Source organism: Eufriesea mexicana, unplaced genomic scaffold (assembly GCF_001483705.2).
Source record: "Eufriesea mexicana isolate 0111107269 unplaced genomic scaffold, ASM148370v2 scaffold4744748729, whole genome shotgun sequence".
NCBI lineage: Eukaryota > Metazoa > Arthropoda > Insecta > Hymenoptera > Apidae > Eufriesea > Eufriesea mexicana.
Genome location: NW_016907993.1, coordinates 131551 through 148538, shown reverse-complemented (window position 1 = coordinate 148538; position 16988 = coordinate 131551). Strand labels below are relative to the sequence as shown.

General features: G+C 41.4%; 1 protein-coding gene across 1 annotated transcript; it reads right to left on the bottom strand.

Annotated features, from left to right (window-relative positions):
• Positions 1 to 4444: 4444 nt before the first annotated feature.
• On the bottom strand, positions 4445 to 16422 carry LOC108552228 (sodium- and chloride-dependent GABA transporter 1). Its single transcript, XM_017906667.1, is given in 12 exon segments — positions 4445 to 4915; positions 5722 to 5892; positions 6925 to 7128; positions 7683 to 7835; positions 8215 to 8431; positions 8500 to 8690; positions 8692 to 8878; positions 8976 to 9117; positions 9195 to 9323; positions 9426 to 9560; positions 10935 to 11240; positions 16354 to 16422. Coding segments are annotated over 11 exon segments (1968 nt in total). The 5' UTR covers positions 11236 to 11240; positions 16354 to 16422; the 3' UTR covers positions 4445 to 4777.
• Positions 16423 to 16988: the final 566 nt, after the last annotated feature.

The following is a 16988-nucleotide window of genomic DNA, read 5'->3' as shown; positions in this document are numbered from 1 at the left end:
CTAAATTTTCAAATATGATATCCATCTTGATCCTTTCATCTATTGATACTTCCAATTTCCTTCTCGAATTTTGTTTTCCGCACTCAAACACGTGGCCTACATTCTGTTGGCAACCCATAACCTGTTGATTTATTTTTTTACTTAAAGTAAAATTAATAGTTAAGTAAGAAGTAGAAAAAGACGAGAACAAAGGTATCGAACAAGTGGTCTTGAAACTTGAAAAAATGCCGGAATAAATATAGGTAAACACTAAATCGTTTTATTTCATTCCCTTCGTCTGGAGTACACTCTGTTAACAGCATATCTTGTACAGAAATAATGAAACATCGCGAAAGGTGGGGTATCCAAACGGAATATATATTGAACGTACTATAATTATCGGTCATTTACGCGATAAAATGGTACTCAAAAGTACCAGAAGGCCATTGAAAGAAGAATCTTCGTACGCCATATAGAGATCATGGAAAAAGGGAAGGAAAAAGCAGCGCGTGTTAAAATAATTCTTCGCGTTGCTCCTCTTCGCATTTAATCCCCTAAATGGCCATCCGATCCTTTGTTACACGGCTAATTCGCATTGGGTAATTAACCGAGTTCGTACGCTGATGCAAGCCTCGATCCATATTCTATCGTTCCCCATGCAACCAGCTTATCATATATGACATCGATCACATACACTATCCGCAGAAAGTTTGGAAGCAGGGCGATTCTTAGAGATCGTAACGAAGTTAAGCAAAATATTTCTCGTACTAATGATACACGTTAACGTGGTGACCTGGTAAATGGTCATTCTGCAAATCGATAGTTCTTACTTGTTTCAACACCGATGCGAATTTTAATGCCAAGATGACATTCGTCGTACCATTCGTCGCATTGATTTTCAAAAAGTCGCGGATAGACAATTAAAAAGAATTGAATACGCATCTACGTGCAAAAATAAATCGAAGAAAAAGAAAGAGATTTTTTCATTCGAGGCCTCGTTTCTGAGAAAATAGATCTCGAAGATCTGCCGGATACACGCGGTTCTGTGGCGTAGCCCGTTCAATATGGCTGCCGCAGCACGGTGCACGCTGTCAACTTTGATCTCGATTTTCTCGAAAACGGGACCTCTGACGAAAAAATGTTATTCTCTCCGTCCGATCAATTTTTACTCGTGGAATACTCCTGTGCACTTTTTTTTCCGCCCATTCCGAGATACCTGATAACAAATAAATAGGAAAATGAATGCAGAGAGACGCTGGTACTTCGAAACTTTTTGTTTATAGTGTACAGAGTAGCGTACAGCATACCGATTTGCCAACGAGAACGTATCGACACGGAACAGAGCGTTGGTTCTCCAACGCGTTTCTGCTCGTTTAGGTTCGGTTTCGGGGCACAACTCACGCGCATCACTGGTCGATTCGTGCAGGGGAATATTTATCACGAATCGCGAACAGCTTAATCCGGAGAGAAATGATCAGAAGTATATTAATTAACGTCACGACAATTAGTAGCCATTAACTCGGTGAATCGCTCTATGCTCGGTTAATTGTCGAGTTGATTAATGAACGAGATTAGACGTACCAGGACCGAAGCGGAATTCTAATGAACCCACCAATGATACTCCATTGCTTTCGTTTGAGCTGGTTTATGTTCGTTTATGTTCCGTTTATCCGAATGTTCGACGCTTCGAGATTAACTCCTGTAATCCCATGGATCGATTAGGAGCTATCGATTGATCGATACTTTTTCAAGTAAAATGTATTCGTTTCGAAACGATACATAAATTCGAAATAATGGGTGAAGAATTTTCGTCAACGAATCGTGTTTATGGTGATTTTTCATCGTTCCACAAAAGTCTTTTCAGCCGGTTCAAGTTCTATGGATCTAGGATCTGTTTTAAATTAAATTAACGTACGTTCGTATCCTGTCACGTCCAATCTATTCGCAAGTTTACAGGAAAATACCCGCAGTCTGTTAAACGATCAGAAAAATATGCGATCTCGTATTTCCTCATTGAAATAAAATTATGGCAACTTCGTGGAAAATATCGAATCGTACGAATTCGCGGTATTCCTAACTCTCTATTAAAAGTTACTCACGCTGTAACAGTGCGATAATAAAATACAAACAAACGTCGTATAAAGCTTTCGTATTTCATAATATCGTACAACATCAACAACTGTTAAAACTCGTTTAAACAGAATGCATAGCGGTCACGTGTACTGCGTTAAAGAGGATTTAAACGATAGAACAAACATTTAGGCCCGTTTTCAAACTTGCAACGTCGTGTTACGAATATCTTTATTACTCATGTTCGCGAACAAAATAAATCGTGGATTTATATAAATTAGTGAATGGAGTGGAGACATTCAGTTTTCCTAAAACACGAATTGCTTGTCGTGTATATACAGGGTGAAATATGGGAAAAGTTTCGGTTTCATTTCATTCTCCTTTTTATTTTTATTTCTTTTATATATATATATGTTATTTGCATATTCATCTTTAAACACACAGTGCAACAGCACGTTTCACCCCGTATATACATACTTTTGTAAATCGATTTCAAGCTTCCTGAACTCGTCACTCGTCTTAAACAATATTATACTCTTTCCTTCGAATACTATCAATTGGTCGCTCGAATTTCATTCGCAAGGAATAGCTACTGTCAGTGGAAGTAACAGTGTCTCGAATAACCAATACCGAAGTAGCTCTTATAGTAACTTTAGGATCGCACATTAGTAAATTACTATATAATTCTTCCGTAAAATTAGTTATATAATTTTATCTTACACTTATGTATATCATGGATCTACGAATCTTCGCATGGAACCATCGCGATCGAGAAGAATGTTTGATTTCTTACTTCGAGAATTAGGTAGCGAGAGATTTTCCTTTAAATTCGAACATCTTCGTCAAATGAGTAATTATTAAATAATTACAGGTACAACATTAACATGGCATTAACATGTTATTAACCTGTTATTAACCTTTGAAATATGTTAATCGTTCGTTTCTAACGTAATGCTTTATGCTGATTATGGTACCGACTGTTTTCGTGCAGCACATTTCTATCCTTTGCTCAGCTTGACGCATCGAGAAACGTTTTTAGATTGAGAAGTTCGATGTTCATTGGAAAAGAACGCGTCCAATGGAATTTGTGCGACTGGAGATAACGAGAATATGCTTTCAACGGATTCTGTTACAAAATTCTTTTCCTTCCCCAGATATAAAAATACCGAGCAAAGTATCACTCGTCGAAATGCAAAACTGAAAAGTCTTAGCTTGAATTTACCAAGGAGCAAGTAATTTTTCTGTGATTACATTGGCTTCGAATATTATTTCGTTCTTTCAAACGCGAAACAAGCAGCGAGGAAGTTAAAACGAGAGGATGAGAGAAATTTTTTCATGAATTTCAACATATTTCTAAAACTTGGTCGACTAGAAAAATGGTCGCAACGGTGTCAACGTTGAGGCACAAAATTTCGTTATCTATAATTCAACAGATTTACCTGTTCAGCGATCGAACAGATCACGTGGTTTACAAAAATTTCTTCGTGCGTCCCGAAAAGTAGGCGTTCATTGGACAATAAAAATTCTGGTACAAACTCTGGTACAAAGTGGTTCGCGCAAAATTTTCGTTCAACTTCGCTAAAACTTGCGTGTTAATCTTAGGTAGAGTAATAAAGAAGATCTTAGGAAGAATAGACGAACGTTTCGAATGCGTGAGGATGGAGAAAAACGAAAAAGAAAATTCATTTTCTCGTTAGTATAGAGTATATATTTACGGTCGTTGTAGCTTTTCGTTTCGTTTAAAAAATTCAATGGAGACCCCATGGATCCCGATCCTCGACATTTCGAAACGTTCGTTCACCGGATATAAATATAGGTCTCTTTCGACAGTTGTTTCGCATCTCGCAAGAAATATCTTCGGCGTTTATCTGGATATTCTTTTCTTCGCGGATCTACACGCTCTAATTTCGTCAGAATCGCTTTTATTATTTTAAATCGCTCTTTTCCTCGCTTAATACCATCCGAACTATCAACTAAACTACGTTTATCGTGTTCAATATTCGTTCGTAGGAGCATCGCGAGCGGACATCGCGATAGAAAAATATAGACCTCTTTGAGTAGCTGCCAGAAAACTAGCTGCTCACTACCACAGTAGCGTAACCTAGGTTTCGCGTCCAACTCGTCTTTGTTCTCTCTCTTTTTCTAAATAATACTTCTTTCTATCTGGTACCAGTATCGTTTAGCATAGGAGGAACGAGGTCGCTATTTCGATTGCAGCAGTTACTCGAATTTCACTCATATACCGTCGCGTATCGTTGTTTCCTTTCTCTCTTGAATTTCTAATTTTGAAATTTCGAATTTCAAAGTTTCGTCAATTAAAAGTTCCAATTACATTGACTCGTGAATTAGTTCGAATCGATTAACACATTAAACGCCACGCCGGTGCCTAGGGACCGGTGCTACCCGTTCAGGCTCGGAAGGGCCCACATGACGGCTAATTGTGGCGTGAACGAAACGGCACGTAAAACCGGCGTGGCGTTTAACGTGTTAAACGTTTCGCAATCGTGAATTGCAGTACTTCTCCACGACACTCGTCTCTTTTCACTTTCACGGTTGGGCTAAAGGAAACAACAATGACGGACAGTTTCTTTCGACAACTTCTCAAGCTGAACAATGAGAACATCGAGCACCACTGCTTGTCCGACTCCGATTATTAAATCCCGTTAAAAATACTACACTTAGGATAATTACAATTTACGACAGCGGAAAGGAAAGCCGTTTACGGTGATCATGTTTGATTGAGGAAACTGTTGTTCTTGGTGATCAATCCGGCGCTGCTCTCCGACATCGGTATTACTGCCAATTTCTCTCCCTTTGGTAATTTCGGATGCGACTTTATGTTCGGTTTCAAGCCCTTCAGGATATTCTGAAAAAGCGAAAAATCAGAGATCGTTAGAAATCCGTTGAAATAAATCCTCGATAGTGCAACGCGATTGGCTTTTCGAATATTTATGCAAGAATTAAAAAATCGAACGATGAAATTTAACACGTTGCTGTCCTTTTCGTTCAGTCGGCAGCGAGCGAGCTTTTAAGGACGAGCACTTGGGCTATTGGGATATTTGAGACGGTTGGAATACTTTGTTTCTATAAAATGGTATAAAAAATTAGCTATCGAGCTTTTTCTAAATACTGTTATTATTATAAATGCTCTGTTCATGTTCGAAGAAGTAACGAGGAAAAAATATCAGTCACGTCATTTCGAAGACAATTGGTGGATGCACTTACACAACGATCAAAGAAAGAAATTCCTATGCATATTGATAAGAGAATCGTTCACCAATTACAAAAAAAGGAAGGAAAGGATCACAAAATCCAAAGATATTGTTCGGGATGTTACAATAAAAATTCAACGCTATTCGGATGCAAGATAGCTAGAAATTTAACTGAAAAAGTCATCACGTTTTGTAATACATGCAAGATCAAATTAAATTTTTGTTTAGAGTGTTCCAATAAATGTCATTAAAATTACTGCATTTATTTTTTAGCTTTGATACTGTCGGTCCCCAGGGACCGAAGCCGGGCTCAACGTGTTAAGGATCGAAGAATGTGTCTATTTCAAGATATCGAACGCGTGTTTGCGATTTATTTCGTCCCTCTTATCTCGCATGCTCTCGAGAAGCCGTCGTCCAAATTGAAAATTCTTGTAGCGACTGGCGCAGACAAATGTTTCACCTCTTTGATGGATCCTGGAGTGACGATGACGTAATAGAGAGCATAACCAGGAATCCAGATCATGGATGACAAACTGAGGCAGACACCCACGACCTCCGCCCATGCCGGATACTCGTAATTGCTCCCGTATTTCAATGGCGTGTACTGGACACATTGGAACACGAAGATGAACTAGAAAAGAAAGAGAAGCGCGTAAACGTTGGCCAAACCGATTCCGAAATGCATCAAATTGGAATCTCGAAATAGATTCGCATTTAAGCCTTTTCACTCGGGGAACTTTTTAATTAGCGAGAAGCTTTACGAGAGTTACAAAAACTTCTTTTTAACTTTGCGACACACAGGATTTCAGATAATAAATTAGACCTATGTTGCATAGAAATTTTATTGTTGAATGTTGAATGTTGCCAATACATTTATAACAATTGTCAAAGGTAGTACGAACGGCTTCACGTAAATATTGCAATATGCCAAAGTGGGGCTAAAAATGTCCCAGGATGCATTAGGGTGCATCAAAAACGTGGGACACTTTTAATCCCAGCGTGCCCCAAAGAGTTAAAAAGAAAGGAAATTATAAATATCCGTGAATTTATTTATACAATAGCTTCGTTCGCTTTCGCATGTCTGTAGACGAAATTAAAATCAAATAACGAGAAGCATGATTTATCAAAATCTGCATAATGGCGTCCATGGAGTGGAAACGGTTGAACTTTAGCCTGAACGCAACTGGATTCGAAAGTTGCTTCATTCTTCACGATAACCATATTTATAACCGAAGCTCGCGAAGCGGAATTATGAACCTCTTCTGTTCTATTTGTCTATGCGCGGCTTTATCAAGCTTTCTTCAAAGCTTTCAAGTAAGAGCGTTAAGTAAAACGAAGAATATCGATCATGGTGTAAAGTAAATGAGCGATTCCTCGCCAGGACAGAGATAGAGCGCGCTGTCGTCCGTTTTCCAGGGAATTACGATCTCGACAGAATTGATCGATGGCATTATTCTTCGCGGGGAATAAAAAAGAGAAATAGATACGATCTTTTATCGTACGTTCCGTGAATCAATCTTCGTATCGTCGTAGATTTAGCTGGAAAATTTATCAGAGAAATCGATCTCCGCGATGGAGAACGACGTAATCGACGAGAGAAACAAATCATGATGAATTTCTTTCGTTGGTTCTTTCTCTTCCTCGAATTTTGCCTGATACTCACAGCCATGATCACAGGCGCGAACACCACCCAGCAAATGTACCAAAACTTGCTCAATCGTACGCCCATCATCTGATGAATGCAGTCGCAGAATTTCTTCGCTCCGAATATCCACGATATCGCGATCGTTTGGAAGAAGCAAACCCACAGAATCGACATACCACTCGCCGAGTAGAAATCCATTAATTGGAATATATAAACTCCACCCTGAAACGATAGGCGAACTTTTTTAATCGTCTTCTTCTTTTGGTCGAAGAAAATATTTTACCAACCGTAAGCGATTTTTTAAATAAATTCGTAAGGATCTAAGGGTTATTAGTACGATATCGCGAGCTGGGAAGGACTCTAGCAAAGGAGATAATATTAACACTAAACTTATCACGACCTGAAATAACCGGTAGATGAAAAAATAAAAGAAGATCCTTAAAAAAGAAAAAATATTTTGAAAAGGAAAATGAAAAATTAATTTATATGCGTATCGGAAGAAAAATCGTGGAAACAAATAATCAAAGCGATAACTTTGAGTGCGGAATTTTTAATGAAAATTTGGAATTGCTCAGTTGAAAATTTGGAATGCCTCTAGTCGAGATGTAGTAAGTAGAGAATCGTGTGTTTGAGAGTTAGCGTGATATTTTAGTTTAAATAAATCTGTCTTGTTATTAAAAGGGAGTCGTTGTTTATTAGACGCGCAGATCTCTGTCTGCATAGGAATAATCTGGCAATAATCCTACGTTAGGAAGAAACGAAATGTAGATACTCACGTTGGTCACCATGGGAATACCCAAGAGGAACATGAGAAAGCAGATTGCGACGGTAAATTTCTTTCTGTGTGGACGAAGCTGATCCGGCCAATTATCCACGACACCCGTGATGAAAGATTCCACGATACAGAATTCGCTGTCGATCCCGAGTATCTGTTATAGAATAAAAGAAATGTGCATCTTTAATTGTATCTCTTTAATAACTTCTAACACTAAACCTACCATACCGGGGAAACGACCAATGGGTGACGAAAGGAAATGCATCTTAAAAACAAAATGAAATAAAAGGAAATATCGAACAATTAATTATACGTATGTCAAAATCACCAAGTCGAGTGACCAAAGTGATAACAATGAATGCGAAATTTTAAATGAAAATTTTATAACTGAAGTATTAGTTAATTTAGGATTAGTGTTAAAAATGCTAAATAAATTCTAAAATAATTCTACGTAACTCTACATAATTCTACATAATTCTCTGGATTGCGATGAGACATTGATCACGAAAGAAGCAGAGTTAAGCGTTCCTTACGAGTAGCATGATGAAGAAGATCGCGGCCCACATGGATGCGCCGGGTAACTTGAGGACCACTTCCGGGTAAGTGAGAAACACCAGACCCGGTCCACTCTTCACCACTGCGGATACTTCTGTACCTTGTTCCAAAGCGATATGGCCCAGGATAGAGAAAGTGACGCAACCGGCCAGTAAACAGGTCAGCGTGTTCACTATGCACGTGATCAGAGCGTCTCTGAAAGAAACGAGCAATGTTCGAAGAAGGATCGTTCAAGGATTGGAGACGAAGATCGACACGCTTACTTGTAGCAATTATGATGGAACTTGTTGTACGATCCGAGAGCAGGCAGGGCCCCGGTGCCGATACTGTAGGCGAAGAAAATTTGTGTGGCGCCGTCGATCCACGGGCCAGGCGATCGCAATTCGGCCCACCTCGGCGTGACGTAGTACAGCATGCCCTGGTAGCTGCCGTCCAATGTCACCGCTCTTTGCTCTTCCCAAAAGAATGAAAAGCACCACGTAGGGGAACAAGGCTGAAAACCAGACGATCTTACCGCTCTGATGCAGACCACGTCGGATGATAAAGTAAACGAGCAGCCAGCCGATCACCAGGCAACCGAACAACTCCCATTGCATGCCACCGATGTTTTCGATGCCGGAGGTCATCCCAAGAACTCGTCGTCTGAAATTGTTCAAAGTACCAAGGTACCGAATTCGTGAATCGTCGAAGCCCGATTTTATTTAAATACTTGGGAATAAAATAGCGAATTTTTACGTACTCCCAGTACTGCTCAACCGGGGTTGCATGGTGAAACGTGATGTTATGGAGGGTCGAGTTGGTGGTATTTATGGCGATAGCGTGGTTCGATGGCTGGGTCTGTTCGTAGCCATCGTAGCAATTATTATCGTTCCACACATTGCCTGTAAAATATCGTTGAATATCAATTTAGAGAGCGACGAGGATGAAGAGACTGCTTCTCGTTAACCGTTCGACTAACCACAACTCTTCCAAGGTACGCTCGGTATCTTGACGAAGCTACTTATCAAGTATAAGAGCGTCCAGGCTATGATGATGCAGTAATACACGTCTAGGAAGAATACGATCGTCATAGTGGCATATCCAACTCCTAGAAACATCATTTTTTGATTATGATTCGAAGCAAGTAGATACTGCATTTCTGACGCTTTTTAGAAGATATCTAGGGAAAGTAACTTTTATCTTACGATACCTTGCAAGAGAGGACATAATTGACCCACCAGGGTCATCCCTCCGGCACCAAGGTACTGGCCAATGGCCACTTCTTGGAAGAATATCGGGATCCCGCAGAATAGCATGGCGATTCCATATGTGATCAGGAAGGCACCTGTAATAGCATCGCAAAGCTCGACGGTTAACACGTTAACACGTTAAGTGCCCAGCTCGTTTTGTTTAACATTCCGTTCAGGTCCAGACTGTCGACTGTCAAGTGGGTCACTAGCAGCTGGCAAAGTGTTCATAAAACTTAGAGATACTGTACCAATTGTTGTAACAGGAATTTTCAAAACGTTAGGTCCAAAGATGGCGAAGAATTTAACACCAAAAGTTAGCACCTTTTGGTCCTAGTCTGGGCCGCTCCCCGAGGACCGGCCGGGCCCGAACGGAAAGTCCAGCGCCGGTCCCTGGTGACCTGCATGGCACTTAACGTGTTAACCACTTGCGCTACGATTTAACTTTCAGTTGCCGTGCCGCGCTCTACAATATAACATGCGGTAAGGTGTTACATTGACGTGGTATACACGTCGCTGGCGGCTTTGGAACAAAAGCATTTCGACGTGCGTGGCACGTCTTTATAGCGCAAGTGGTTAAACGCCATGTCGGTGCCTAGGGACTGGCGCTAGACTTTTCTTTCAGGCCTCGCCGGTCCGTACGGCCCGGAAGGACCCGAATGACAACTAACTGTGGCGTGAACGGAACAGCACGTAAAACCAACGTGGCGTTTAACATTGTTAAAGTTTGTTAACAAACTTTTGTAAGAGTATGTAAGAGTATGAGAGCTCCGGTTACCGATAAGGCAGCGTGAGTGACGAACACGTCGCAGTGATAACCGAAGTCACAAAACGAAACGGCGATTCGCTTGATCTGCGTGGCGGATTAACAAAGAAGGCCCACCATCAAATGGGCAGCTCTAGAAGCGGACCGCGGAGTTTTGTACGTGAGAGACGAATATCGTATCTAACGGAATCCGAAAGTATTATCGGCCACCGAGTGATAGACTCATTAGCCTCACTTAGCTCTCTCATCTCCTGCCTTTACACTTTGAATCTAGTTACTAACCAGGAACTCCGAATAAAGTGAAAGTCATGCATGTCAGAAGGGCAAATTTCGAGAATCGCTGAATTATAACAGGCGAGAAATGGAAAATCCAGAAACGAGAAGAGGTGTACTACAAAGGAATGAAAATCTCGGTCAATGACTCTGCGAAACCTCAAAAGATTACAAGTTTAAAATCCTCTGTCTTCCGATTCCCAAAGATTCCGTGACTCTCCTGCGATCTCAACTGTGATCCGATCAACTCAATATCAATCAGTTTCAATCATGGAACCGAAATTTAACGAGGCTTGCACGTTTTTCGCGCGAACTGTCGTAATTCGCTAACAGCGATTGCCAGCGAAATTGAATTGAACGTTCAACCCATGCCCTACGTCAACGTTCTACGCGATTACTGGATTAATCCTAGACTAGCAGCTGCCGGACTCACCTCCGCCGTTCTTGTAACACAAATACGGGAATCTCCAAACATTTCCAAGGCCCACGGAAACGCTGATGCAAGAAAACAGGAAGTCCAGTTTATTATCCCAGCCTCCTCGTTCCGTGTCCTCTTCACGGTTCTCCATTTCCGTCACCCTGTCCTGCGCCGTCGAAGTCGTCGTCTTTGGAACCGCGTGAGACGAATCTCTTCTTCTACTCGAACCGACGGACTTGGCTTTGAATTCTATGAAAGTTTGATCCGGATCCACCTGGTTCTTCTGCTCGCCCCAGTAATACATCTTCTCCGCCATGATTGCTGAAATCACGCGTTAATTCCTGGGTATCTGCGACTCCGTGGCCTTGAACATGGTTCACGTGTCACAGCCAGTCTCGCGTAATCGATCGTAATTGGACTGGGGATTACGTAAAAGTGTCCTGCATGCGCGGAGCCATTCGGCTGGACGATGGGACGTGACAGGGGTGGAATATATGGGTTAAGGGACATAATTGGAGGTGGTTATGCGGGGAGTTCGCCCGATGGTTACATCGCGATCTTCGAATAATTTGCATCGTAGTTTCCACAGAGTATTTTTTTCTTCTTTTTATTTTTCTTTCGTTAAGCACAGCTATAGATTTCGAGGTTCTTCGAGCGTAGGTCGCGCGTAGGTGGCATCGACCTTCTCACCACTTTGCAATTCTTCCACTCGACTTTATTTCGCGATTTCCTAACGGATGGATCTCCCATTCGCGTTCGAATGGAAACTCAGTTTCGCGTACTTCCAATCTTTTTCATAGCCAAGTTCCCGTGATAATCGCTGTAATTTTTCTAAATTATCCCCTCGTCTCGGTGAACATTTTTCACAAACGCGGAGTCGCGAATTTTGGACCGTTTCTGTTAGGAGCTTCGCGAAATACGCTTTCCGAACTGTCACGAGGCGCGACAAACACGTTTGCAGCGGCGGTTTGCTTGTTTCGTAGCATAGCGCGGTTGATTTTCTCGTGGTTGAACGAAAATCGATTTTCAGCCGATAAACAAAACAGACGCGTCGAGTTTCCGCGTTGCTTCGTGGAAATTCAAGCTAATAGGCACTCGGGTGCCTGTCGCTTAAAGCAGAATCGATGTTTATTGTCAGGTGAATAAGTAAAGGAAAGGACGCGTGGCGGTGTGGGAGAGTGGATAAAATTTTAAGGTCGAAGTGGAAAGTTTGATACCTGTGTCGTTGCAGCAGCAACTGCAAGCACGGAGAAACGGGTAAGAAGTATTGCATCATGTAGTGCATATACACGTTGCAGGCTATGTAACAAGTAGTACGAACTAAAATTCACGATTTCAGCCCTACTTATAGCTCTGCACTTTTGCTATGTATAATTCGACATTTCTTTGAAGCCGAAACGATATTTATTTATTTATTTATGGATTAACACTAGATCTACCAACCCAGTGAAAATGACTGGTCCCAGAATTTTCCTTTTTGCAATCACCGAACACATACACCTGCTTTAAGAATAAAATTGGTATCAACTCGTATTAAGAAAGAACTGTAATCAGTATATTCACTCATATTCATCGTACCGCTGAAATTACTATAATCTGTGCACGTTATAGTTAGGTACCCATTAAAGATCGGTAGTTCTAGTGCTAAAGTCCACATATACACAAGTAATATAAAGAATATCTATATAAGATGTTGAAAATAAGATACGTCTTAACGTATCGAATATACAAAAATCCTTTGATTCCTTGATTCCCTATATTTGCCAATCAAATATATCCCTACATTAATTTCACCTCGAACTCGCCTAAAAGCTACACGTCTCTACGACCTACCCATATTTTGAGTCAACTTTCTCGAATCCCGTACTATCTTTCACGAAGGTACGAGAACATATCGCGGAATTTGATCAATTTTAAGATCATGGGCGAGCACGTTCTCAATTTCGTTATACTTTCAACGCATTTAGAACGTCTGCCGATATTCCAAGCGATTCGTTAGTGCTGTAATCGTCTGACGAGATGCGTCTTCCAGTTTCTCATCCTAATACGAATGCTGTTGAAAATAAGATACGTCTTAAAGTATATACAAAAGTTAATCTCTCAGGAGAAATAGATATATCTTTAAACTATGCGCCAAAGAGGTTCCGGGAACGGGTGAAGTGTTTATTTCACACGTTAGATAAGAATTAGGGGACTAGGACAAACTGCAATCGTAACCCTTTTTCTTCACTCTAGTTTTGACTCTCTACGCGAACAGTCAGAATACTTGTGATATGCCTTCCTTAGAAGAGAATAAAGATAATTATAAAATACAGATAATTATTTCTTTTTACCCATAATCCCAATATAAGAAATCTAATAAAAAATACGGCGATGTTCAAGCAGCCCTATATTACCCTTTGCACTCGAGGGGTGACCTTCAGTCACCATTTCATAAAATTTGGAAGATCGATATTAATTAATATAACAAATTTAATGTAATTTAACAGTGTGCGAAGTATCGAAGTCAAATAATTCTACAATTCTATTATTATACAATTTTTTATTTACTGCTCAGAAAAGTATCGTCAGTTTTTTGGTAGAGAATCTTTCAATTTCTACTCTTCTCTAGCCAAAAAATCGTCGAGTGCAAAAGGTTAAATTCAAATTGTATTCGTGTCTTTAATTCTAAATATATTTCGTAATATCGATCCAACTCTGCTTAAACGATATAATTAATATTTAATAATCCTCGATATTTCCCCTTTCCATTATTTTATTTTACTTTCCACTTCATACCGCATATCAATATCATATCAAGGAATTTATATACCGGCATAAATAAATAAATAAATAAAGGAATAAGGAAAATAAAAATCTAGAGTGTCGAGTAAAGAAAGGGAAACTACTATTCGCGTTGTCTATTTATAAGAGAAAAAGTTTCCACGCATTCTAATGGAAAACCGTTAGTTTCAATTGCAACTGGAAATCGAAATGGAAAATCGAAACGCCAAGTCTGTTAATTTACTCCGATTCGATTGTTCCGCGTTGTACCGTATATAACGATCAGAGTAATTTCGCGTGTAGATTAGTTACGGGGAACGAAAACACGACGTACGTAAATAATAAATTTAATTACCGTCAGGCTGATCGCGATTCCAGATTTTGTTTCGACGTTGCGTGCGACGTTTGCGTACAGGCAATTCCAACAAACCTTTCAATTGGCGCCTCCATCAATGTCACGAGTGTGTCACGGTAACCTTTATTCTGGTTAAATAGCGTTTCATTCACTGGTTCCAACGTCAAGAACGGGGCTCTTATGTAAATAGGAAACCACCGTGCGAGTCGGTGATGGAAAGCGAATTACAATTGGCCGGTGAACATAAAGTTCCCGCGTTTCATTGTTCGCGATCGAGATTATAAAGATGAAAGAGAAACGCAAGAGGAATTGAAAGATCCATAACTCGCGTGCACAAATTACAGTGAAAACCGGATAAGCTAGAATAAATGCATACGTGAGTTAATACAGTGCAAAGTAAATGAACGCGTGAGTATTATGTTGGGTATCCAATTAAGTTTCGAAGTGTACTTGGTACTGGTGCAACCACTCGGTACTTTGCTCTAAAACATTTTCCAAACTTTTAGCCGGCTAAACCGCTATAATCTCGCAACTTTCGCGGGTATTAAAAGAGGAGAAGAGAGAAACGTAAAATCGTAAAAGTGGAAAGGATTTTTAAATTCCGTGGAAACGATATTACCGCATGCGGTGATTCACATTTCCTGGAAACAATTGCATTTGCGAAGCCGCGTGATTCTTCCCAAATTAAGTGGAACGTATCAGTGTTTCAGCGTAATTCACAGAAACCCGCTGACTAATTTTAATTATTCGAAGGAATTAAAGAATTAAGGAATTAATGAGAACTGGAGGGTGAAAAAAGGTTCTAATTTTAACACATCTGCTACCACGCGTCCTGGTGTCCTCTGCATAATAAACTCGCACTGTGTGTCGAACATTTTCACTTTAGACGTATAAAATATTCAGAAGGGTGTCGTAGTTTCCATTCACTTTCGCTTCGGCTCTAAACAACGGTAGCTCTTTGTCGTCGCTGCTTATGACAAGTAATCTTTTGATATGGAAATGTACCGGGTAACGGATCCTTTAGTTACGTTTCTCGAACAGCTGAACTTCACTCTCGCTTACTCTTACCATCGGACCCATATACACTACCCTCGACAAAATTTCCAGCCGAAAGCACCGATACAAAATTATTCAAAATTACTGTAATTCTTTACACGCGAAGTGCTTCGTGTCCAGCGACTCTGAAGACACAGAAAATGTTACGAATGACAAATCGATTGGGCCCAAAAATATAAGCAGAGGACAATCGGAAATCGATCTGGTTCGAAGTAAAAACAAAAAGAGAAAATATTTTAAACCCTGTTTCGTCATCTGATTGAAAATAACGAACGACCGAGTTTTACCATTCTCCATTTTGCACCTTGAACTCTGGTTAAACGAGAAACGTTCGCGTAATAATAAGCACGCATAAGTTAATAGAGAAGTAGCAAACATCTGACACGAAAGGTGTAAAAATCGTCAACTCGATAGGGTTAACGATGAAATAAGTTAAAATTTGAAGAAAGGAGTATGCGTTCCACAAAGGCACGCAATTGCGCGACATATTGTTGCTCGGATCGCGCGTACGCATAGTTTCGCAGGGTCAACAGGATTGTACGCGGTGGTAGCGGGAATCGGTTCCTGCTCCTGCTGAATGGAAAAGTCCCCTTTCCTCGGAAGGGTCCGTTCCCGCGTGACGCGCGGCTCGCTGCCCTTATTACCGGCCCGGCGATTCAGAAGCGGCGAGCAGAAAGCAGGAGAAAGAGGGTGCACGTGCCCGCTGCCCTCTATGTAAGCACCTGTTCGTCTGTGTGTGCGCTTACACCCGTGTTTACGAGCTCTCTGCCCTGTGCTCGTGTGAGTCGGCACGCAAGCGCTTGCTTCCGCTTGTATACAAATACTCGTGCGCGCGCTACGGATGCTGAAAGCAAAATCAATAGCAAGGCTTCTTGTCACGTTACGCCGTACACGTGGATTTGTATATTCGCCTGATCGTTATCGTTTCCTTGCAAAAATTTATAGCATTTCCCCCTCTCTTTTTTCGACTTCCCGTTGATCGATAGATCGAGGATCGTTTGCTCGCGGGGATCGCGGATTCGGGTTGATCGAGGTCCAGTTTGACGAAGGAACAATCGGGTGGTTCACGTGGTTGGCGAAAAATAGCGTTAGAGATCGAAGGAAGTCAGCTCGAAGAAACCCTGGCAATGAGGGATGCGTTTTATCGAGTTGGTCGGCGACGGGATGGTTAGGAGACTCGCGTGTTCGTCGGGAAATGGGGAAATTGGACGGGAGGAGAGGATTGAGGAGGGTTGAATGAGATGAATCGATTCGACTTACAGAGGGTAGCTCACAGTCGTGAGATCCGATGTCACCGCGAAATTCACGTGCACTTCGATCAGGTCCGAGTCTCTGCGAAACGTGTCTTCGAATGGTTCACCTTCCTAGGGTAAATCTACGTGCTTGAAAAGCTGGAGACCTTGGCCCAGCGTCGAAGACGATGACTGCGAAGGAAAACAATCCGTTCACGCCCGACGCTGTAGCGTCGTGGACCACCGGCTCTGTTGGATCTGCCAGTCCACGAGTGTCCAGGTATTCGAGAAATCGAGTGTCGTTCTCGACGGATGTTGCTGGTACGATTAAAATGGCACACGATCGACGCACTTCCGGCTCCAAACTGGTTCTATTATGTCAGATCGTGGCGCGGTTGCCTCGTGTCGACCTGCCTTGCGAGGGGTGCCGTTACGGAATAATGCTTGGCCATAAGACGGGGAGTGTTACCCCCTTTGGAACGCATGCGCGGCCGCGAACACCCCCTCCAGAAACCTCGAAGCTGTCCTGGGGTTTGAGTCTGCAGGACTCTTTGCTTCGATAAATAATCGAAAGGGGTGATGAGAACGCTGCGGGATGCGGCTTCGATGTTTCGCTGGAATTATGCTTGCGCGAGTATCACGAGTGTCCTTGATTCATCCTCG